This window comes from Hakea prostrata, chromosome 11, assembly GCF_041222555.1.
Source record: "Hakea prostrata isolate BN-2017 chromosome 11, UWA_Hpros_2, whole genome shotgun sequence".
Taxonomy (NCBI): Eukaryota; Viridiplantae; Streptophyta; class Magnoliopsida; order Proteales; family Proteaceae; genus Hakea; species Hakea prostrata.
The window spans coordinates 10,049,412-10,074,166 of NC_142610.1; the positions used below are offsets into that span (position 1 = coordinate 10,049,412).

The 24,755-nt window shown below is 37.6% G+C and overlaps 2 protein-coding genes and 1 pseudogene across 6 annotated transcripts; 1 reads left to right on the forward strand and 2 right to left on the reverse strand.

The window, feature by feature from the left end:
- Nucleotides 1–4,855: 4,855 nt before the first annotated feature.
- LOC149000014 (jasmonate-induced oxygenase 2-like) lies at nucleotides 4,856–6,775 on the reverse strand (annotated as a pseudogene). Its single transcript, XR_016170835.1, has 3 exons — nucleotides 6,196–6,775; nucleotides 5,671–6,004; nucleotides 4,856–5,169 (listed from the first exon to the last, which is right to left on the reverse strand). The product of XR_016170835.1 is annotated as a jasmonate-induced oxygenase 2-like (transcript).
- Nucleotides 6,776–9,415: 2,640 nt separating this feature from the next.
- Nucleotides 9,416–15,258, forward strand: LOC149000015 (myb family transcription factor PHL11-like). 4 transcript variants are annotated; one of them, XM_089139767.1, is made up of 7 exons: nucleotides 9,416–9,813; nucleotides 9,901–10,161; nucleotides 10,296–10,372; nucleotides 10,513–10,579; nucleotides 12,618–12,690; nucleotides 14,669–14,738; nucleotides 14,853–15,258. In XM_089139767.1, exons 2-7 carry the CDS (start codon nucleotides 10,026–10,028, stop codon nucleotides 15,219–15,221), a joined length of 792 nt encoding a protein of 263 aa, XP_088995893.1. In that variant the 5' UTR covers nucleotides 9,416–9,813; nucleotides 9,901–10,025; the 3' UTR covers nucleotides 15,222–15,258. The 4 variants fall into 4 exon arrangements, with proteins under 4 accessions (XP_088995893.1, XP_088995894.1, XP_088995895.1 ...); XM_089139768.1 differs by having other exon boundaries at nucleotides 9,908–10,161; XM_089139769.1 differs by having other exon boundaries at nucleotides 9,914–10,161.
- Nucleotides 15,259–15,350: 92 nt separating this feature from the next.
- On the reverse strand, nucleotides 15,351–19,085 carry LOC149000016 (kinase family with leucine-rich repeat domain-containing protein). The gene is made up of 2 exons (XM_089139766.1): nucleotides 16,385–19,085; nucleotides 15,351–16,293 (listed from the first exon to the last, which is right to left on the reverse strand). Exons 1-2 carry the CDS (start codon nucleotides 19,017–19,019, stop codon nucleotides 15,833–15,835), a joined length of 3,096 nt encoding a protein of 1,031 aa, XP_088995892.1. The 5' UTR covers nucleotides 19,020–19,085; the 3' UTR covers nucleotides 15,351–15,832.
- Between the last annotated feature and the right edge of the window lie 5,670 nt (nucleotides 19,086–24,755).

Below are 24,755 nucleotides of genomic sequence, written 5' to 3' on the forward strand. Positions count from 1 at the left end.
CCACTTGAGATAGCAACCTATGTTTCCAACCTTGCATTTTCTTTAAGACCCTCTCACCTACTTCCTTGAAAACCTCATTTTTTGATACTCCAAACTCCATGGGAAGTCCTAAGTAATTCGAAAGGCCATCCCCATATTGACAAGACATTAAGGGCTATTTAAGAATTGTGAAATTATCTACCCATGAATTAACAAAATTTGCTAAGAAAATTTATCATTATGCAAATTTAAGAGACATTTTGAGGTGTTACTACCAATTTGATTTCATGATGACAGTGAGAAAACTGTTAGAAGCCCAGTTAAGCCAATCAAGCGCAATGGAGACTCATCCATTGACATTGGAGAACTAAGAGCGCATTTGCAACCAAGTCAAGGAACAGCTTTTGGCGTTTCTTCTATTCTCACAATGCAGAAGAACACCAAAAAGTGTTTGGTAAGATGGGTCGTTCTTTCGTTTTTGAGAAATGAACTAGGCCAATTTTTTAGTCTAAGAAGGTTTTTGGTAAAATAACTTTGATTTATTTCGTGGTTCTCAAAAACAAAAAGTACCTCAAATTACATCGGAGATGGATATTCAACCCAAACTTCTTTCACATGCAACTCCTTCTTGCCTTCATAAGATTTTTTTCTTTTTGAATCTCCATCACCTCAAGTGTTCTCAGTATAGATTTTACCAAATGGTCAAACTTGTGCTCAATCCACAATTCTTTGATAAAAACGCTAGAAAACGATTCTCGCAAAGAACGTCGTTCTCAAATAAGACCAATTACCAAACGCACCCAAAAAGATCAAGATCTCAATTTCAAGTCATGTCGAAATTTTAGAATGAATTCGCAGGGAGATGGCCTTAACGAACTTCATCCTCACAATTGCAGGACTTACTGTTTTTGTTTTACTCTTCAGGTTTCATATTCTCCTTCTTATCCCTTTTCTTCTCTGTCACTCGCACACGCCACGCCCTCTATGGGCGACGATCATTATTGCCAATCTCCATCACTAGGGCATAGGGTTCGATCAACTTTCTCATGCTATTTTGGAAATTGTCACCATGATTACCATCAACATCTCGTAGACAAAGACAAATCGAGGCTTGGCAGAGATCCAGAGTTCAAAAGTTTCCCGAATTCAAAGGAAAATGCTAGAGTCCCATCTCATGAAAAGGGTAGGTCATAGACATTCCGCTGATTTAATGGCTCATGGACGACCCAAGAGGGCGATTAACAGGTTCAAGGAGGAAGATGAGGTGAATTACAAAAAAATTGAACAGAAAGCGGATCTTCAAAATTTGGTCTTATTTTGCTCAGAAAGCCCATAATTTTTCAAATTTACCAAAAAAAAAAATTCCTTTCACTTATGGACAAGATGATTTAATATTAAAATAATAAAAATAAAAATAATAATAGTAATATTGGACCAACCCCGGTAAAAATCCTTTCACTTATGGACAAGATGGTTTATACATGTAATATTGACTACTTAATTGACAAACAAGAATTTAAGTCCAATGGACAAAATAAAAAAAACTATATATTAAAAAAAAAACTAATTTTTTATTTTATTTTATTTATTTTTTATTATTGCTAGAATCATGGATGGTAACACCTGTCCAAGTGTTACACAACCAAATAATGATCTCTCACTGGTCTTATATGTTCATATTCATTTTTCCATTCTTGATAACCAAAATATCTGGACCAGCATAAATGCTAGGGATAATCTCAAATGTTGATTTATTTTTTTAAGCTAAATACTCCGATTTTAAGAGTTGATATTGTTTTTTATTGTTTTTTATTCTTTTGGGCCAATTGAACCAACCTCTCGGGTTTAAGCAAATAATTATACATGTACATAAATTTTCACAAATTTTCAATGATAATTAAGAATAAAATTTTCTCAAACACATAGCATTCTCAAGACTTAAATGATTCATTCCTAAAGAAAACATATTGGCCTATTATCACTCCATGGTTGGACAATCCTAATTGTGTCTCTACGTTCAGATGCCTTGGGAATTTTTATTTTCATTCAGATCGTAACATATATGGTGAGATCGAATATGTTATTTTCCATCCCGCAAAAATCTGTACTCCATACAGTTTCAGTGCTGAGATCCTTTTGATGAATCTTCTGGTTAAAGGACCTCAGTCATTGTGTGCCAATATTCATGATATTGGCCAAGGGTTTGACCACCTGTGTAATATTCCACATGGACTCCTAACCCCATAGTATGTTGTAGTACCCAAATCAGAAAAATAGCCCAAACATGTTGTGGGCAATATGAATGAATATTGTTGGACCAGAACTCAACTCACTGGAAATTGATTGAGGGGACATTATCAGAGTAGCTTTGATTAATTCCAAGAGGAGAAAAGGTTTAGGTCCATTAGGTTTTGGGAGGTGAATTACAAATTTTCAAGAAATGCACATCATTGAAACTCATGCCCAGGTAACATTTTTTTTTTTTTTTTTTTGGATCCAAGGTTCATCCGAACCAGCTTGCGCGCACCACGACTACATTCTCTTAGAAAAGTTTTTATATAATTAATATAGGCGGGGGACTTTGCCCCCGGCCCTAAGGGGTTTCAAACTCTAACCTCTTATGTGGAAGCGTTGATCTTTTGTCAACTGAGCCACCCCTTGGGATAGTGTGGGAGTTGAACCCCTTCAAGTCTAGAAAAATATGGAAAAAGAATTAAATCAATTGGGTTAGTATCAAAGGAATATTTATGGCTAGGAAAACATGTCGAGGTTTGATTGATTGGGTAATGGGGCAGTCGACCTATCAACCGGCCCCTCCACAAATTATTAATACATTGAATACATGTTGGGGCCCTAGAATACCTTAAATGTCTCCTCTAAGGATTATCCAAAACCCTACCTAAGCCTCTTATTCTAAATTTAGACATTCTTCAAGGAAGAGAGGGATGAGGAAAAGGCATGAAAGCTAGGGGTGTGGGGAGCTAAAGGATCACTAAGAATTACTTGGATTCAACAAGTAGCATTGGATTTATGTAGTACTCACTCTCCTCTAGAATCCTATACCATTTTTATATCCTTTGGTGAGTTCTAGCTAAGGAATCCAATGGCTTAAGCTTGGGAATGGGGGAAATCCATGGGGTTTATATTGAATGAGATTGGGTATGTGACTCCCCTACCAAAATGAGCTTTGGGCAATAAAAGTACTATAGAAATGGTAAATTTGTACCACACCCCTTTCATGAGTAGGAACACATCAGAAATGATGGATTGAATATGCAAGACCATGATTTCCCCCACTCAATTGAGGTGATATGCGTTTCAGGTTTTGGGGATGAGACAATCAAGATTGGAAAAAAAACACAATTGAACTTAGGGAAGCGAAGTCCCAATGTCCAAATCGAATTTGGACAGCAAACCCTACTGGTCGATCAAGGGCGGTCCTTTATTGGAGATCTTTGTAACAATTTTATAACAAAAGTTGGAAGAATAATTAGCCTAAAATATATAGACGCTCCTTTATGGAACTTAGGATAAAATGTGAAGGCACACAATTTCTAAGCAATTGACCAACACAAATTAATCTTATATAGCATATCACGCATCCAACCCCACAATGCCTAGCAAGCCATGAAAAAGAAGATAGTAAATCTATCTAGAACCAGGATAATATTTAAAACTAGATCCAATATTTCCCCATAAGTTGCATTTTCGTTGAGTTGATGAGGTTCATAAGTTAATATATGAAAAATCTCCATAATATAAAAATGTAAATGACATTGTAAAATCATAAGGTTGGTGGTAATGCTAACTTCTAGGCCACACAACACACTCATGTAGCGGTCACCCAAATCTATAGCTCAACTTATTTTTCTTGCCAAACTTTGTAACTCCATTTTTTTTCAGTAGCAAACTCTAACTCCCTTCATTGGAACTACCTTGTGGAAAAACCAAATTATCGACATTGAATTGTATATCCTTCCCCTAGGAATCTACACAATTCTTTTGTTGCCTCCGAGGTCCTTTTTATTATTTATGGTATAAGAATCTTTGTTCCCCCAACACATTAGTGAAAATTTGTACTTCTTACCAAATATGTAACACCTTTTAAAGCATCAAGCCAATAGTAGCTTGGAAGTTTTCATTACATTCAAACTCTACAAATGATCTATGCTTGTATATAACAACTACCACTAAAACCCAACACACAAGCCCTCAACATATCCTACCGGTGCCACCCTTCTCCCTTGGTTATCCAAATTCGCCATTCTCTCTCTTTTTTACCCTCTTTGAAAGTGTGACTATGGTAAGGGTTTTGCATGACCTTCTTTTTTTGGCTTATTGTTAGTGATTAATTAGTTACAGAGATTCAAATGTTCCATTATAGTTCAAGATCAATTCCTCCAGTATTTTGGTTTGGAAGAACTATTATTTGGATGAGAGACTACCCTTTCATTAATATTAGGAAACTAGTTATTTTGTTTGTATGGGATAAGATCTAAAATTTGAAAAGCAATGGTATTATGTATGCCTCATCTAATCCTATTGGGCATTCAAGCAAACAAATTAGGGTTTAAATAAATAATATCTTTTTTGACTTTTTTACCTGTCATTATCAAACTAATCAAAAGGATTGAAGTACATAAACCCATAAAATTGGCTGAGGGAAACTGTGAAGAGATGGAAGTTCGAACCTGAAAATTCATTAGACTTACTTCCTTAATATAGAAGGATAGCAAAGCTACACCAGAAGCATACCCATATTTCTTTTTCAAATTTATTAAAAACAATATGAAAATTTTATAATTGACTACTTGACCACCAAGTGTGACCACCAGTGTACAATGACAAGCATGGCATGACAACTAAGATTATCATCTACGAGTTTTATTTGATTAGCTAGGGATGTAAGTGAGTCATCATTTAAATAATGATCGATGATCTCCATTAATGAGCCTAAAAGCCAGTATATCCCGCCCTTTGAGACCCAAGGTTCTGAGGAACAAGCGGTATTCATTGAAGGTCATTTCATTGTATAAGGGAGAGCCTCCATGCTTCTTCACCACCTCTTCAAGGGGTCCTATCTTCCTACTCCCCTCTGGATATATGAAGAGAGCTATTGACATCCTTTCTTTCTTGCTATTCACCGTACTACGATGGTTTCAAACTCTTGTAGATCCCATTTGTAAGTACCTGTGCAATCCCACATAAAAAAAAAGAAGAAACTCATTTTTTTTTCTTTTCTCTCTTGCCTATGACCTATCTTTATTTTTATTACTAATTTTACAAACCAAAACAAGGAGCAATGGAAAGGCAGTCTAGTGATTCTTCATGTATATGAACGTACATGAATGAATGTGAGACGAATCCACATCCTATCTACCCAAGCGGCTTGTCCACCCATCTTCTAATCTTCATAGTGGATCTGACATAAGCGCTTATGGATGAGAGCGAAAAAATGGAAGGACAGAGAGTTGGGTGGAAAGAATCTGCACTCATATGAAACATTCAGATGAAATTGATGTAGGACCCACATCCTATGAATCTATTTAGATGTCTCATATACATTCCTATACATAAAGAATCCCTACACTTCTATGAATAAGAAAGCTGCAATAAAAGTTGCTCCCATCAGTAGCCAAAAAAAAGAAGTCATCAAGATGTGTAGGGAGAGGTTAAAAAGCTAGCTGTTACCTCAAGTTGGTCAGCAAGCAAAACAGTGAGAGCATCTTTGAGGGGAGGAACGGAAATCCACACACCACCCTTGTTGATTTGCAGGCCTGAGACCTGATCTTGTAACAGTACAGTCATGGCTCCAGAATCAGTATGTGGTGACAAGCCCAGTGCAAGTTCTGGCTGCGGACACTTGGGGTAGAAGTTAATTCTATAGCTAGCTCCCAGCCCTTCATCCCCACCAAGACTCTCAAACAAGGTGTCGCTCTTCTCTAGTCCCAAGTCCCCACAGAATACTGACATTAATGCTTCACACAGCTTCACCACCTTGTCTCCATATTCACTGATAACAGTCCTGTCCATGCAGAGCCAAATATGTGAGAGAGAATATAGGAAACTCCTTATGCAAGGATCTTAATCATAATGGTGGCATTTAGAAAAGGAAAGGCATGAAAACTCATTTTAAACGGGAATTAACTAACTAACAGATATTCTGACTTGGCTCAAAATGGTGTGGCATTTTTTTGTTTCAGTAAATTTACTCACCTGTAATGTTGGGGTGAACGAGGCCACATTTTCTGTCCATCAATGGCGGAGACAGGACGAATGTAGTGATAGAAATAATCGCTCCAATCCATGGTTGAGCCCTCCTTCAAACCTGTTCTGTTACCATAGCCCTCATATGTTACAGGGTTGTTTACATACTTGAGCTTCTCTTCCATGGGCAGATCAAAGAATTCTCTTGAAACCCTCTTCGCTGCATCTAACAAAGCAGGTGAGATCCCATGGTTTACAACCTGAAAAATTCCCCACTCCCTGCATGCAGAGCTTAACATCTCCAGCATGGCTTTCTGTTCATCACTTCCACTTGCTCCACCAATGATGGACATGTCAATCACCGGCGGAAGCTGTTCCTGCGGGACCACCGTCGTTCCATGCAGAGTTTGGCCTTGCTCAACTTTGATGTATTGTGGTGGTAAGCGATTAATGCCACTCTCAGCGAGTTCTTGCACAAATGTTGTTGACTTTGGCCACTCTAATCCTGTCGCTTTGAGTCCAAGTTCAGTGATTGGGGTTGTTGTAGTAGCCATGAGAGAAGTTGAAGCAGAGGCAAAAGAGGAAGTAGATCAGCAGAGCCAAGGGAGAACAATTTGAGCAACGATGGTCACTTCAGAAACGCCTTTTATAGAGTAAAAAAGTGATCAAATGATTGTTTTCATGATGCCGAGGTGTGAAAACTTACGAACTGTTCCACGTATGATCTATAAAGTGGTAATTTTTAAGCAACGTGAAACATCAAGAGTATTTAAAATTGGCACGTTGTTGTAGGCCTTTTGGGTTAGAGCACTCCATCCGCGCCGGGGCAACCCCCGGGGGGGGGGGGGGGGGGAACCACCCCCAAACAACACCCCCCCCCCCCCCCCCCCCACCCTCCCCCCCCCCCCCCCCCCCTTAAAAAATTTACCACGTGATTGTGGAGCTGAGCTGGTGACTTCATTAATGTTGCTTTTAACACGTTTGTGGTTTGAACTGATAGATGGTAACCAGTTAGGTAAGGCAAAATTGAACCACGTCTCTTATCTTTTCCTGGTTGAAAAATTGAACCAAGCATCATTCCAAATTGCCTTAGGGACAAGTGCTTTTAACTGTTCAGCAAGAGGGAATGGACCACTAGACCGAGACGCGTGATCCAACAGTTGTAAATCTCACCGAACAAAGCAAGATTGCTTGTGTTTAATCTTTTTGTCGATCTAAAAAAGGTATTCTCCTTTTTAAGTTTGGCTCGTAAGTCACTTTTTGGACATATGATGTATCATCTATTGTATTATAGAGATACAATTGGTGAAGCACAAGATAGTGATATGATTTAAGACCCAATTTGATAAAGGTGCATCAAACGGTGTCCAAGCAATTAGGAAGGTTTCAATTTAAAGCCAATTTTTTGATAATTATCTCTAAAGGTCATCTCCCATGATGTCGTAAGTTTTGTTAAGGATCGAGTTTTAAAGTCATGTAGGTAGACCTTGTTTTTGAATATGTCGAACAATAGTACCAACATCCGAGCTCTTCAAACAGACATTATTTACAATTTACTTCAAATTGTTAAGTTCTAGTTTTAAAACCATGTAGTTAGAGTTTATTTTTGAGTATGTCAAACAACTGTAACAACATCCTTGGCTCTTTGAATAGATATTATTTACATCTTATGAACAATGCACTTAACTGTTCAGCAAGAGGGAATGGACCACTAGACCGAGATGCGCGATCCAACAGTTGTAAATCTCACCAAACAAAGCAAGATTGCTTATGTTTAATCTTTCCGTCAATCTAAAAAAGTTATTCTCCTTTTTAAGTTTGGCTCATATATAAGTCACTTTTTGGATGTATGATGTATCATCTATTACATAATAGAGGTACAATTGGTGAAGCATGAGATAGTGAGATGATTTAAGACCTAATCTGATAAAGATGCATCAAATGGTGTCCAAGCAATTAGGGATGTTTCAAGCTAAAGCCAATTTTTTGATAATTATCTTCAAAGGTCATCGTCCCATGATATTGTAAGTTTTGTTAAGGACCAAGTTTTAAAGTCATGTAGTTAAACTTTGTTTTTGAATATGTCGAACAACCGTAACAACATCCTGGGCTCTTCAAACATACATTATTTACAATTTACTCCAAATTGTTAAGGTCAAGTTTTAAAGCCATGTAGTTAGATTTTGTTTTTGAGTATGTCAAACAGCCGTAATAACATCCTTGGCTCTTTTAATAGATATTATTTACAATTGACCTCTTTGAAATGAATTTGTAGAACATTAAAATCAGCTAATAGCCCTAAATTGGATCAAGCTCGACCGGCTTAATTAATTTTTGAAATTGATTTCTGACCAAGTTCTCTTGAGTCCCAACATACCACAATCCAAGAGCAATTCAACTAGAATTAATTTAATCCAAGTTTCTTCAATTGCGGAGATTTTAACAGTTGAGACATCTAAGGTGTCAAATTGGAACACAACTAATATTTGGTTCACTATCGAAATAGTACTAAATACCATACAATACAAGCAGGGTTGAATAGGATTCGGATTTAGTCTTCGGGTTAACATGATCTGGCCCTACCCAACCTTGTGTTAATTTAATTAAATTAGAATTATATAAATTGAGTTTGATAACTATTTAATCAAATATCTATTAACAAGCTTGATGAGTTAGCTTAATTAGCAAAGACCAACATTAGGGTAGGCAGTAGGCTTAGAAAAATCTTAGCAAAATAGGGTTTTGGGTTGTGGTTTCTTAAGCTCAGATTGGATAGATAAGTCGATAAGGTGGAGTTAGGTACAGAATTGACCTGACCCAACCCGGTTCGTCGACAAGCCAACCAATCACAAGAAAGCATTCGATCTAAATCATTGATTCTCACGGGGTCACAGCCATCACCACATAAACAATCTCACGGTCACATGATGATTTCCACCGCGAATATTCTCTGGTCCCCACACTCTTCTGTCTTTTGGGGAGCTCAAAACGTCACAGCCCTAACGTGGGCCCCACCTTTAGTCCCTTCTCCCTCAAACGGGACTTCAAGAGTTCGAGGGACGAATCCCATTTTGCAATTTTCATCGCCTCCATCACCGGCAAATATTCCACGCCGACCTCTTAGTCCCACGTGGCATTACATCGCCCAAACATCGTTCCAACGTGTCAACCCCATGAGAATATTCCACGTGTCAAATCCAACTATCCCGAATCCGACGTGGAACCACTCACTGGTCACTACCTCTCTTTCCAGATTCGTCGCCGATGCTCCGCCCATAAAAATTCTTTCCACCTCCACGTTCTCACTCGGGAATCTAGCGGAACTTTGAATCTAATCTCTTCCTTTATGTCTTCTCCATTTTTATTTTTTAATCTTTATAAATAAAAAATTTGAAAACTTCAAATCGTCGAAACTTAAAAATCGATTCTCCTCGTATTTTAGTTCGCTTCATCAGTTCATCTATGAAAATCCCCAAACTTCCTGAGTCGATCGAGTTTCAGATCGTTAGCTTATTCCTTTTGTGACGAAGAAGAGATTAAGAAAGCTATCAAAGAGAAGGTATCTACTTTTTAAAGGCTTTTCTGAGAAATAACTCATCAAGTGAAGAGAGAGCTTGTTCTATACAGGTGAGATTGCTGCGAATGAGAATTGGATTCACAAGTTTTTCACCGATTGGTTTGGCTTGCCTTTTATTTTCAACCTTCTCTTACAAGGAATCAGTAAAAGCTATTTGAAGCAGAAACTACATAGAAAGAGAAAGAAGAGTAAAAACATTTGGATCTGAAGAAGTGGCGGTAGAGGAGCGGTTGGAGGTGGTGGAAGTGGCGGCGACGGGGAGATGGAGAGGCTGTGTGGTGGATATCCGTACGACACAGGGGTGGTGCTGTCTAGGGATCCAAAGCCGCGGCTGAGGTGGACGCCTGACCTTCACGAGAGGTTCGTCGACGCTGTAACCAAGCTTGGTGGACCGGATAGTAAGTTCATCTTTGATCTTCCCTTAAACGATTTTCCGGTTCGCCCGGCGAGAATTCCCAATCTTTCTTCAATTTCGTTTTACTCTGAGTGGAAATTTGAAGTTTATGAAGGGTAATTTGGTCTACTTGAACAGAAGCAACTCCGAAAGCGGTTCTGAAGATGATGGGACTGAAGGGGTTGACATTGTACCATCTCAAGAGCCATTTACAGGTTAGAAGAAAATGCTTGTTTTCAGTGTTTTTTTTTTTTTCTTTTTTCTTTTTATAATAATAATAATAATTATAATTTTTTTTTTTTATGTTGAATTGAACTCTCACGAGATATGTCGGTGTGTTTGTTGGTCGATGTAGAAGTATAGGTTGGGAAGGCTGCAGGCCAAGAAAGACGGCAGCTTGGAGCAAAACAAGCAAAGTGTCGGTAAGTTTCATGTTAAATTAATTTGCACTTTCCAAAGATCACATGGATATCTATAAGCGTAGGACATTTCTTGGGTAATGCATCCTACCTGGTGTCACTAGTGCTCACGTTGGATGTATACCACGTGCACGGAATAATGTCAGCGATATATCACGAAATTTTGCCGAAATTTCAGTCAGTGTCACTGAAGACCGAGACACGAAACCAACGGGGCTGGAAATTTGTCGATAAATCGGCGAAATGTCGGCAAAAATCGCCATTACTTTGCATTTGCCGGCGAGTTTTTTTCACTTATTCTGCCTTTTGCTACTACTTCCTTGTTCTACCTTCAACTACTGCCTTTTGTGAAACCTAGCCTAAAAGACGACTCTCCCTTCTTCAGTGGGCTAAGCTTCATCTCTGTTCATGAATTTCGCTGAGCTAAGCTTCATCTCTGTTCATGAATGACGATTGCAGAGGTTGCATAGTAAGGGTGTGAGAGCGAGAGAGAGAGAGAGAGTGAGAAAAGATGATGTAATACTTATGAGTTCTATATGGATCAACAAAATGCAAGATTGCATTCAGAAATGAATCAGGTTGGATGCGTCGTGAGAGATATTGAGGGTGATGGAATGAGATTGGAAGGAAGCTCTGCTTCTCTTTGTTCTTCTTCTTCCTCTATTCCTTTCTTTTTCGGTTTTCCTGTCCAGCAAGAGAAAAGAGAATGGAGAGAGAGAGAAGGCGAGAGACGGATGGTTTCTGACTTCTGAGTGAAGTTATGATGTATCAGCCTTTTGGTGTTGCCACGTTGGGGAGAAAAATCTGGATTTTTGCGTGTTGCTACGAGGCTGGGACCCACACGATTTAATATTTTAAGTCTTTAACCCTTTTAAATGTCGGCGAAATATCGCCGACATTTAAGGGTTTCGATGGTTACCGATCGACACCGATATTTAACCGACTTTTCTAACCCTAACCACGTGAATTTTATTAAATTCTCTAGCCAATAGCCAAATCATTAAATTTTATGTTATATTAAAAACTTTTTTTTTTAAAATCACATAGATATCTATAATTTTAGGATATTGCTTGGGTAGTGCATCTTACGTGGTGGTGTCGTGTAGTGCTCACCGTTGGATGCACGCTACTTGAATTCTATTAAATTCCAATAGCTAAGGGTGTTAATCAATTTCTATAACATAAACCGAAACCGTATTGTACCTAATATTACGATATAAAAAATAATACGCTATACAATTTAAGTATAAAATAACCCATTCTTCTCCATGTCTTGTTTTCCACCAGCGATCTCCTCCTGAATCAGCCCCTTAGCTGTTGGATTCATTGTTGTTAGCTAATGTGGGCAGCATATAATTTTTGTCACTTGAGTAGGTTGACAAGAGTTTTGGCCCAACTTTACTAGGCAACATAAAAAAGACTCTTTTGTTTTTCTTTAAAAATATATATTCAGTTTACAGAGAAGCTGTGGTAGATGAAATATAAGCCTCTATAGTGGAGGTTGGTCAGACTATGAAATCCAATCGGCTTTTCTAAATTGGAAGTCTGATAAAACATAATGTTTCCTGTGTGAACCTAGTACCAAAAGTTTCTGCACAAAGAGAGAATAATTTTTTTATGCAGCCTTGCTCCGACAATGTTTTGCTTCCCTATATACATATTTGAAAAAACAATGGAAGAAAAGAATGAGAAAGAGTTCACATCACAACCAAAGACTGAGCAAACATTGGAATGCTTCTAGTTGGGCATAAAAGCTAAGAAATGGGTTTTTTTTTTCTTCTTTTCATCTGATTCTAGTTCCAACACCTAAGCTCCATCCGAGATGAGCATTCAGTAAACCAACTCCATGGCCATTGCCTCAACCAACAGTAGAGTATAAATGAGGCAAACACCTGCTATGGTCTTCATCCAAGGAACCATTGGAAATTCCGTATAGACTCCATTTGACACCTGAGTTGGGGAGACTAGGATAACATACTTGTTGGCTCATCTGAGTAGGCAGATGAGACTCTGACTTTGTTCTTTTATTGTTGGCTTTCAGGAAATTTGGATGGACAACGACACCAGCCTTCCTCAGTAACAACTACCACTGCCATTGCAAGTAGCACAGGAAGGTATGTAACAAGCTCAGGTTACTTAGTGAATGGATTACTAACTGATATGTAGTAGTAAGAATATCTCTGAATTTTATAGTTGTTGATAGAGATAATTTTTCTGGAAATAGCCTCTTTTAGGAAATAAGGGTAAGATTACTTGCATTTGACCTCTCTAATCCCTGCTAGATGCAAAACTCTTGTGTACCTTTAGAGAGAGAGAACTCTTGTTGACTAGATCTATTGACAGAAAACCCAGAAAGCAGAGAGCTTCTTTGGAATCTCTCTAGAAAACTTGGATAGGCAAGAGCCAGATACTGATCAAATCTCCAATATGCAGATGGGCTAGGTTACAGACGGCAACTGGCCTAACCCAGGTATTATTTCATGGACTGGGATTGGGCTTTTTTGTGTCTATGTAGCCCAACATTTTATCCTAAAGGGTCTCTTAGTAATCTAACCAAAAAAAAAACAAGATACATTTACACCAAATCCTTCACTGTAAAATTAGTTGACAACCGCATCATCACAAATGATGCATGCCCAAGTCATTTTCACTGAGTAAGATACATCCAGTGCAGCCTCCTATATAAAGGCAGTAAGATTAAACCTCCGTCCTCTCACAACTTTCTCCCTCCCCCTTACTATCTCTTGGGCATATAGCCTTTCAGTCATTGCGACTGATGTGATGATGACAAAAATAAGAAACAGATTAATTGTGCTCCCTAGAATTTGATATGGGTGTAAGTTTGACCTTGTGGCTTGAATTCATCTGGACTTGCTTTAAGTCCGAACAGGTTTGGCTCCATCTTTCAACCATGAGGGCATGTCATGGTTGGAAACAGTAGGCCTTAAGTGATGGCTAGGCTGCACGGATCTTACTTTTGTGTTGCATCTGATGTGGTGGTGCATGTGGTGTCCACCGTTGGATGCATGCAACGTTGATTATATTTAATACCAATTGCTCAAGACATGGTTAAGTTCATTTTAAAGAAAAATTAATTTTGTTTCACTTAATTTGATTAAATATGCATATAATGTTTTTTTTGAGCGGCTAAGATTTAATGAAATCCATGTGACATGCATCTAACAATAGGCACCACAAGTACCAACATGTCAGACACATCACTAAAGCATGATCTGGGTTGCGCTAAGGCTGAGGCCATAGACCCAATCTGCCAGCCCCCCCTGATTTTAGCCCTTGACTAAATTTCTGCTTGTGTTACCTTTGTTATGCCTCTCGTATGGTTCCTCTCCACTTTCACATATTAATGCCATGAAAATTTAGTAAATTGGACAATAAACAACTTGTTTTTTGGTTAAGACAATAAACAACATGATATCTTATTTCTTTTCTAATGCAATAGGGGTGAAAATGACCACAAAAAAAGAGGGGGGGGGGGGGGGGAAGTCCGGATCAGCAACCCCAACGGCGAGCATAAAGTGCTCTCCGACGCTTCCTGACCACAAAGATCAGTGGGGCCCACAGTGAAAAACACTTTTTGAAGAAAAAAAAGAACTTTTTTTCCACCAGTGGGACCCACTGATTTTTGTGGTCAGGAAGCCAGAGTGCTCCCCCGACAGGGAGATGATCCGGATTGCCGAGGGGAAGGGTTCAGACTGACAAGGTTGGATCTTGGTTGAGTTTCCCATCCAAATTTGTCAAAGTTTTCATTTACAATGATTCAAAATCATTGATTAACTAGAAAATGTTCTGGAAACAATAATTAATATTTAAAAAGTTTATTATATGTATTTACAAAGCAAGAGGACAGGTTTTGGAAAATGTGAAGATTGCTCATTATTGTAAATGGAAAATTAACAGAAGTGAAATACTTATCTGTTAATTTGATGGAGACATTTATAACCAAAATCAATATATGTGCTTCCATATATCTACTTTGTTTTTTCATATGGGTTGTTAATTTACATTGATCTAATGATTCTCTAACAAGAGGCCCTCTATATATGAAATAATAAATTCATAATATCCAAACAGAGAACTGCCAATAGCAGATGCCTTGAAGTATCAGATTGAAGTACAAAGAAGATTGCATGAGCAATTAGAGGTAAGATTTACAAATCCAGTCTTCCATGTCATTAGCAATTTAACCATATGTTTAACCAAGATTCTTACTTTATGCTTTTTTTTTTTTTTTGGTATACATTCTTACTTTATGCAGGTGCAGAAGATGTTGCAGATGAGAATTGAGGCCCAAGGAAAATATTTGCAAGCCATATTAGAGAAAGCCCAAAAGACTCTCTCCACTGATATTAATGCTAATGAAAACCTAGAAGCCACAGGATCCCAACTCACTGACTTCAATTTGGCTTTCACTAATGTAATGGAGAATATGATCCATGTGAGTGAAGAAACTCAAAAAGAAAATGTTATTGGAAAGAGCTTATTATATGATAAGCACAGGAAATCTCATGCTTCAGCATTTCAACTTTACCAGGAGATGGAAGAGGTGGAGATGAAAGACACTAAGGTTAAGGTTGAGGAATGCTCTCTACATTTGGATCTGAATGGCCACAAGAGAAGTGAATAGAGAGAAGAATCCTTACATCCTTCAAATTTTTAGTTGGCAATTTTTTTCCCTTATTTTTTTATTTGCTTATGGTTTTAAAAGATCTGGGTTGTGTATAGCATTATTTAATGTCAAACATAGAAACTAATATAAAGTATAAGATTTTGTTTTTCATTCTTTATTTAGTCCATCAAAAAGGTTGCAGACTTCTCAATGCCATGCCGTATATACTATTTATGTATAAATACAAGTACATTATACCTATCAGAACTGGAAAAATGAGTGACTGCACCAAACTAAATCAACTCTGACCAGTGGATTGGTTAGTTCAGGCAAAAGCTTCAACTTCAGGGGGTTTAGCAAACTTACTGTGAACACTCTTGAAAAATAGTCATGACTGTAGAACATGAACTCGCCGGAGATCAAGTGTGCTGACTTACCCAACTCCATCATGGTGTGTTGTATCAATTTACTGAGCCCAGACACTCATCTATAGGGCTGCTATAGATGGGTCAGCCCTTTCCCTTACAGAACTTGCAGGCCTCATAAGCTCTTGGAGCTCTATATCAAAGGAATGGTGATGCCTATTCTTGATTGCAACGGCCTTCCCTTCTCACAATTTGCAGAAACATTCACACATTGCATCCTAAATTATCAATATCACCCTCACCGGTTGCTCTCTTACGCCGACTGCCCTTGTAACTTGACAGATAGTTAGTATTACCAAGTAAAGGAGCAAAGTCACGCTCGCTCCTGATCGCCTTATCATCGAAGGGGCTGTTGAGGAGGTCACAGCGAACCAGTATTTGTAACACATCCTTCATAGAAGGCCTGGTAGAAGGTAATGTACCAGTGCAGATAAGGCCAAGTTTGAAGACCACGCTCATCTCATCCAAATTACTAGGTTCCTTAATCCCTTCATCAAAGGCATCAGCGATGGGTTTGCCATCTTGGAAGTGGCGCCATGCCCACTCAGCCAGACAACCATTCTCATCTTCACTGTTTGCTTTTCTTCCTGTTACCAATTCCAGTAGCACCACCCCAAAGCTGTAGACATCAACCTTCTCATTGACTTTAGTTGTGTAACCCAATTCTGTAGAGACCCAATTACCAAAATATGTATTAGTATAAACACAAGGAATTGAGAACACATGAGATATCAAAATTTGAAAAGCTACACTCACCTGGAGCAATGTAACCAAAAGAACCAGCAATGCCAACAGACATTGTGTTAAGCTCCCCTGGCTTAAGCAACAGCTTGGCAAGCCCAAAATCTGCAATCCTTGCCTTAAAGTCAGAGTCTAGTAGTATGTTGCTCGACTTAACATCACGGTGAATGATCGGCGGAGAACAATCATGGTGCATGTAAGAAAGCCCATGTGCAGCTCCAATTGCAATCTGCAACCTTTTAGGCCAATCCAACAAAACATGATGAACCAAACCAGACGTTGACAATCCTTCATTCTTGTTGTGCAGCCATCGGTCCAAGCTCCTGTTTGCCAAGTATTCATAAACAAGAAGCTTTGAGTTCTCGCTTGAGATACAGCACAGCAACTTAACTATATTGGAATGTCGAATATTTCCCAATATCTGAACCTCTGCCTCGAATTCCTTCTCCAGCTTCTGATGATCTGGTCTTTTGCAGTTCAATAATATCTTTTTGACAGCAACAGCTTCTTCAGTGCGGTTAAGAGGAACACAGTAAACTTTTCCTGATCCACCACTTCCAATTTGATTACTCTCAATCAAATTGGACAAGATATCTGATTCTGTGAAGCCCAACCTTTGAAATGAGGTGAGTTTCCATGCAGCAAGCTCATTTGTTAGCTTTCTCCTCCTGAAGTCTCTGATCAAGAACAGGGTGGATAGAACAATAACAATAAACATGACCCCTGCGAGAGCTAGAAGTAAGGCAAGTAATCGAGATGATAAAGTTTTCGAATCTGACGAGGTCAATTTGCAGGACTGAAGATTTAGGTTGCGGTTATCAGCACAGAGGCCTGGATTATTCAAGAAGCTTTCTTCATATGCCAGGTTTTCAAATGTAGCTGGGATTTTTCCTGTGAGTTGATTTGAAGAAAGATTGAGATATGTGGGCTTCAAGATTCCAAGTTCACTCGGGATATCGCCGGATAATTCATTATCCGATAAATCAAGACTGTTGAGGTCAGGTAATCGCCCCATCTGAGATGGGATTTGGCCAGAAAAATGATTCCCACTAAGATTCAATGTGGTTAGAGACTTCCAAGAAACCAAATCAGATGGAATTGTACCAGAAAGATTATTCCCATCCAGAGAGAGAGTACCGAGGTGCAATAGCTCTGTTAAACTCAAGGGAATATTCCCAGAAAGGAGATTGTTACTTGCAGTGAAGACCTGAAGATCATTTGAAGCTGAAATTTTAGCAGGAATTGGTCCAGAGAACCTGTTGTTGCTGATCTCCAATCGTGTTAAATTCCAGGCAAGCTGGCTTGGAAGCTCACCGGAGAACATGTTGTCCTGTATCATCACAAGAGATAAACTTTCCAACATCCAGAAAGACTCCGAAATCTTTCCGGAAAACTTGTTATTGTAAATCTTTACTGTTGTCATAGTGCTGCAATTGTCAAACGAAGTGGGCAATCCTCCGGTCAATTGATTTGAATAAGCTGAAACTCCCATGAACGCCCCACCTGCACATAGATTATCCGGCAAACTCCCAGTAAGTTGGTTGTTGTCGACCTCAAGAGTTTGAAGCTTTGCATAAAGCCCCAATTCAGGAGGAATAACACCAGTCAAGTTGTTCCGAAAGAGCCGGATTTGTTGCAGCGTTGCAATTCGGCCTAAACCCGCCGGAATCTCGCCGGATAATTGGTTTGCATACATAATAAAATACACCAAATTCTGCAACTTTCCGAAATCTTCCGGTATTTTTCCGACCAATTTGTTGTATGAGATATCTATGAACTGCAAATTCACAGTTTCTATGGTACTGGGAATCTCACCAGACAAATGGTTGAAATAGAGATACAATTGAGTTAAATTCCTCAACAGAAATAACCCACTTGGGATTGTTCCGTTCAAGTCATTCGAAGAAAAATCTAACCATTGAAGCTCCGTCAAATCACCAATTGTCGCCGGAATTCCGCCGATTAAGTTGGTTGACGGCATTAGAAGCTCCTTTAGCTTTTTCAACTGCATGAACTCGATTGGAATCGTTGCCGGAGTGAACGGATTACCAGACATATCAAGATACTCGAGGTTCAACAAATTCCCAATTTCCGAAGGGAAAGAGCCATTGAAGAGGTTATAATCTAGCCTGAGAACCTGCAAATTCGACAACAACCCGATCTCCGGTGGAATATCGCCGGTGAAATTGTTGGCTTCAAGGTTGAGAAATTCGACACCGGAGAGTTTTCCGACGTCGGAAGGAACTTCTCCGACGAATAGGTTTTGAGAGATGTCAAGGTAAGTGAGGTTGGAGCAGTTGTAGAGAAAGGTAGGAAATTCACCAGGGATGTCGTTGTAGGAAAAATCGATGTGGGCCAGGTTCTTGAGGTCGCAGATGAACGGTGGGATTTGTTCGGTGATGGTTTTGTTGCTGAGGTAGAGATCCGTAACTGAACCGGCGGAGCAGGAGATCTCTGGCCATTTGCAGGGATTGCTTGAAGAGTTCCAGTGTTGCAGCGACGAAGGATTTCCAAAGGATTCTTTGAGTTTCAGCAAGATTGAGAGTTCTGAGTTCTGGGTCTGTGAAATTACAGAGAAAGGTAAGGAGAAGAGGAGAACGAGGAGCAAGGGTAGAGGAATTCTACTCGAAGGTGGAGGTTTTTCAGACATTTTGTCAGATAACCTCGCTCCTTTGGTCGAGGTGTTCAGGTTCCCGAGCTGGGCTTCATGCACCTGTCCGACGAAGTTTGAGCGGGAAAGAAAGCGGTTGCTGGTCTATATATTAAGGGCATTTACAAATAACACTAGAATTTCATTTATTTACTGTTTTGCCACTAATGAGTCAACATCGTGGAGCCGTGTTCACGTGTTCTTTGCCACTTCACGTACAAGTTTTCATTTATTATTATGTGGGCCCCGCATCTTCTAGAATACGGATCTCCCGATTATTTAAGGATTTGTATATACCTAACCGTTGGATCAGAATATTTGGTGGGTGGTTTTCTCGTCACTTTCTGGTGGCAGGTTGATGTAGTTGACTTCCTCCAAAAGAAGTCGATTAAGTTGACTAGTTGGCAAATGAGTGGGACCCACCAAAAGAATTATAGATTTTCTATTTTAGAAAAGTATTGCTTCAGCATTCATGCACCGAACTTATATATAATTTAAATATAAAACAGAATTTATTTTTAATTTCAAAGAATTTGAGCTTTAACCTTTTACTTGAAAATGTTTATTTTTTTTTAACGAAGGGAGTCATTCCTAGAAATTCAATATTAATGAGTTCTTTTATTTTATTTTATTTTTATTTTTATTTTTATTTTTATTACAAAAGGGCTTTATTAAGATGAGGGATTGGGATATTAATATGCTGAGTTGAACCCTAAAACATCTTCACTAAGCTATTGGTTTCATCACTAGAACAGCTTTGCGTTGGCAAAATGAATGAATTTTTAATTTCACATCATAAAATGTAATAAAAAAATAATATTTTTGTTATAGTCGATTTAAATACTAAATTTCTTTTTATACTTTTAAGTTAAAATCGATTTAACGAATTTATATTACATATATACTCCTTAAGTTTGTAAAGTTACATTTACATCTTCTGAAATTCTTTTTATTACAAATTATCTGTTTGTTCCCAATATAGTGAGTCTTAAATAAAACTTATCATGACCTAAGTTTTTGTGACATGGTAGATTTTTTTTTTTTGCACAATAAAATATAACTAACCAAAATTAAACATAGAATAATTTATCAAATAAGTGATGGATGGATGGAATACATGTCGTATAAGGCAAATGTTATACATGCAAATCTTACCCTATAGATTTTAACTTATTCTTTTAGGAGTGAAGTTTATCTAGCCGGGTCAACTTATGTAGTTTCAGGATAATTTTTTATATATAATTTAAATATATGATGAGACTTTATCTCTGGCCCAAAAGAAGTTTGAACTCTCAAGCGGTTTCTCTTTGAATCTATCTATTCTAAGAGTTTGGGATATAAAATTCTCCGTAAAAATAATTAATATAGGCATTTAAAATTGTGAAAGAAAGGTTGTAACTTCCTAGATAGTTAGAGAGAAAAATCATTTAAATTTGACAATTGAAATTTTTTTTAGCTCCACCCTTGAATTATCCACTAAAACTATTGTCACTATGTGATTTAGCCAATTTATTAGTTAGACTCTTTATTTTTAACATTTTTAAACTTAGTTTTTATATTTTCATTTTTAACATGACTCTCATATCCTCTAGGAAAAAGATAGAAGAGATGAAAATAAGAAGGTATTCATGAAATGACAACAATTGTATAGAAGATGTAAGAATGGATGAAAAAGAGCGCTTATAAACGGTAGAAGAAGAAGACGGAAAACATTTTCCGTGTAAATTTTTGCTTAATAGTATTCTATTTTTTGGTACAAAGAGGTTTTATTAAAGTCAAGGAACGTGGATATTAATATGCCTCGACGAGAGTCGAATCCATAACCTCTTCACTAAATAGTGTTAGTTTCAACCATTAGAAGAGATCTACGTTGGCGTTCTTGTTTTTTTAAAAGCTTAACTTGTTTAAGCATTTAAGTGTGATTTCTTAACCAGAGAAGGTATCATTAATATTCCTTTAAATAACTCTGGGTTGCAATGATTTTAGAGTCCGGATCAGCTACCTGTCGGGGGAGCACAGACGACTTTACCACCATAAATACAGGAGGACCCAGGGATTGGGTGATGTATATTTTTTTATATATTTATTTTTTACCTGTGGGTCCCACAGGATATGTGGTGGTAAAGCCGTCGGAGAGCACAGAGTGCTTCCTTGACAAGGTGATGATCCGGATTTATAATTTTACGGGTAAAATGGAGTTGAAAAATTCTCTTAAAAATTTTAAACTATCTAATATTTATAAATTTACCATTGCACCCTTAAGTCAAACCAAATCCACTTACGATTTACGAATTGAGATAACGAAATGACGTGTTCAGATATGACGTTTCGTTGAAGTTTCAACGTTTGAACGGAATCACTTTGACTTTGACTAGCCAGCCATTGTTGACAATTCAACAGTTGGTTCAACAAACTAAAGTGCTTTCTGAGAAAATAAAATTAAGCCTTTTGACTTTCTTTGAATCCACCCATCCATTGGTTTGGCTTTCCAGAATAGAAAAAACAAACCAAAACAAAAATGATTTCATTTTCCCTCTTGCCCGAACCTTCCCCCAACCTTCATGTATCACATTCTCACACACCTTCCCTGCATTTTACGTAAAAACTAAAGGGTTTTCATTTTTATTTTTATATATTTTTTAAAAATATTTTCTTATTAAATTAAAAATTGGTAAAAAAGAAAAAATCAGTAAAAAATAACTGGAGAGTATAATTCTAGGTATTCAAAAAATCTCTTCCCTATCAAAAAAAAAGTCAATGATCTAAGTTTCAAAGAGCCCATAGGCCAAGGACAGTGGGAAGGTGTTATAGGAACAGAGGTTCAAATCATGATTTTCTTGGATTTACTACCTCTATATTGGAGGCTGCTACTAGTATATTAGAAGCACATCTATAAATTAATAATTTAATCTTAAATTTTTTTTGAAGTCATTGATATTTCTTTCTATTAAACATTATTATTTAACTAACGACGTGGAATCTTTGTATTTTTCAAAATCCCGAAGGTAACCTTGAGTTTTGTTATTAATAATCACGTGTTCACTCCCTAAAATCTAAAATGTAAAGAATATGAATGTTTCATATGATTTTTTAAATAAGAATAATATCATCTTTTAGCCTTTTAATCTTAATGAAGGACAAAGTAAACATTTCAAATTCATCTTCAATAACCTTTTAATACCCTTAAAAAAGAATGGCTCCGTGACTCCATATTTAGGTTTGAAGGGAAAGCTACGTCTCGTATGTAAAAGGGTTACCTGACCCACCTACATCCACGGACCGAATGGTCATTTCATGTCGCCGTGTCAGTGGCTGGCGAAACCATCGACTCGGCGACATATTGCGATATGTCAACCGAAATAAAACCCTAGGTCATTCCGTCATTACTCTTTCCATCGATTGTTACCGGTTATTCCACGGGAAACCCCAGTTAGAAGGGCGGTTATCGCTTGTTGCAGGTGTGAGTTTGAGAGACAGAGAGAGAACGGCAAAGAGGAAATCGCAGAGATGAGACCGGTGCTGCGGCAAAGAGATTGCAGAGATGAGAGAGATAAGAAGAGAGATCGTAGAGATGAGAGAGATAAGAAAAGAGATTGCGAGAGATGAGAGAGATAAGAGAGAGAGATTGCAGAGATAAAAAAGCACAAAATCCTTCTTCAAATCTCCAACATAGTCACCGCCAAGGTTTCAGTCACCCATCACCACCGTGTTTGCACGTCATCGCCATAGTTTCTTCCCTCTCTCAGAGTCTTTCGATCTGTGGTGTGTTCAAATGTGAGAGAGAGGCACACATAACCTACCCCCGTTTTTCTTCCCCACTCTCTCTCTCTTCGATATTTTGAATATTTTCAAAATTTAAAATTTTAAACTTTTGATATTTTCGGAATTTATCGTGCGATATATCGATTTTTTGAAATATATCGCGATATTTTAATGATTTATTGTCGATTTTTTTGTAAATATTGTATCGATGCTCTGTGTCGTGTCGGATCCTTCCGACAGGGCGATATATCGCCGATTCTTTTTTCCATGCCTACATCCCCAATTGCCTTTTCTCCGCTATTTATAGAGCGATTTGCATAGGTTTGAATGACAGGATACAAAGGGCCAATAATAATTTCATAAAGAATAAAATTTAATTAGTTATTCAAACTATAAATTTCTTTATCAAGACTTGCTTTGGAGTCAAATGGAAGAACTGCTCGTCGGAACCTTCCCTGAAAACCCTCTTTTCTAAGGCAGACATTAATGGGTTTTATCCTTTTAGTTTACCATTAGCTTGCTTGCATTGGAGTCAAGTCTAGGAGCACTTCATTTGTCTTTGAAAAGTTTTGGAAGTTTTTGTGCTTTCTAAATTTATAATGAAAGAATTAAATGCATTTGTATGTATGTGAGATGAAATTCAAAAAAGTAATCAAAAATGTCATTGATAGGTCTTGCTAAGTCTAGTTCTATCTTTTGAGTGTAGAAGATATTATTGATTCACACGTTACATCATATATTTAGAAAATTGGTTTACTTTATCGACATAGAGATGGACCATTTATTGAAGTGAAAAAGTGTAAGATAGTGTTATTCTCTAGAATTTCTTACTCATAGTTGCCAAAGATTCCATAATAAGGTTGATTTCACTATAAACATAATAAATAATAATAATAAAAAGTTTACACCATGGATTTGGTTTTTTTTGGTTTGATATTTTTCATTTTAAATGAGATAAGTTTGCCTTGAAAGAATTAATTAAGAGTATTTTGAAAAAGGAAGAAAATTGGTGACACTTGCATGGAAAGTTTTTGTTAGACCATGTTTCTATCTTTCCATTGTCAGTCGTGTGCGTTGCTTCTGAGTAATATTCTTTTTCTTTGGATTCACCGATATCCTCATAGGTTTCATTTTTTTCTTTTTCAAAATATTCTACGAGGGTTCATATTAAATTAATGGGATAATTACTGATGCCTCCTGTACTATAACTTAATTACTACTTATCTCCTATACTTTTTAAAATTACAAATTTAACCTTCGATTTTACTTGTAATTACTGGTGCCCCTACCATTAAACTTCGTTAGTTAAGTAATGACGTGGCAATTTTTATTTATTTAAAAATCCTGAGGTTTTATTCTACTTATTTATAGTTTATATTAGAGTTTTTTACATGAACCCCCTCCATTTTCATGGGAAACAAACCGCACCCCCTCTAAAATCAAAACCTTGCAAATACCCCCTCCACCATTAATCCCGTTACTTAAGACTGTTAACTAATCTTAATATGACTATATTACCCTCAAATATGGTAACGTTTGAATTTTTTATTTTCAAGAGTTTTTTACATGAGCCCCCTCCATTTTCATGGAAAACAAGGCGCACCCCCTCTAAAATAAAAAACCTTACAAATACCCCCTCCACCGGAAGAACATTTGACGAGAAGCAGTGTGTACCTCACTTGCATTTTTTTTCTCCTTCTCCTACAATGTTTCTTCTCCCCAAGTTGAGGTACGCACTGCTTCTCTTCAAATGTTCCTCCGGTGGTAATCGTGGGCGTTGATTGGTAGTAGTAATGATAGATTACGAGGCATCGTGAGTAATTGTAATGAGTGAGGTTGTATGACTTTGAAAATATGAAGTTCAAACGTTACTATATTGAGGGTAATATGGTCATATTAAAATTGTTTAACAGTCCTAAGTAACAGGGTTAACGGTGGAGGGATGCAAGGTTTTTTTATTTATTTTAGAGAGGG

Bases quoted from the DNA above. Each gene is read 5' to 3' on its own strand.
- LOC149000015 (XM_089139767.1), top strand. From the start codon at position 10,026: ATGGAGAGGCTGTGTGGTGGATATCCGTACGACACAGGGGTGGTGCTG. The intron at 10,162-10,295 runs GTAAGTTCATCT...CTACTTGAACAG, and splicing joins CAAGCTTGGTGGACCGGATA to AAGCAACTCCGAAAGCGGTT. The intron at 14,739-14,852 runs GTAAGATTTACA...TACTTTATGCAG, and splicing joins GATTGCATGAGCAATTAGAG to GTGCAGAAGATGTTGCAGAT.
- LOC149000016 (XM_089139766.1), bottom strand. From the start codon at position 19,019: ATGTCTGAAAAACCTCCACCTTCGAGTAGAATTCCTCTACCCTTGCTC. The intron at 16,294-16,384 runs GTGAGTGTAGCT...GGGTCTCTACAG, and splicing joins TTTTGGTTACATTGCTCCAG to AATTGGGTTACACAACTAAA.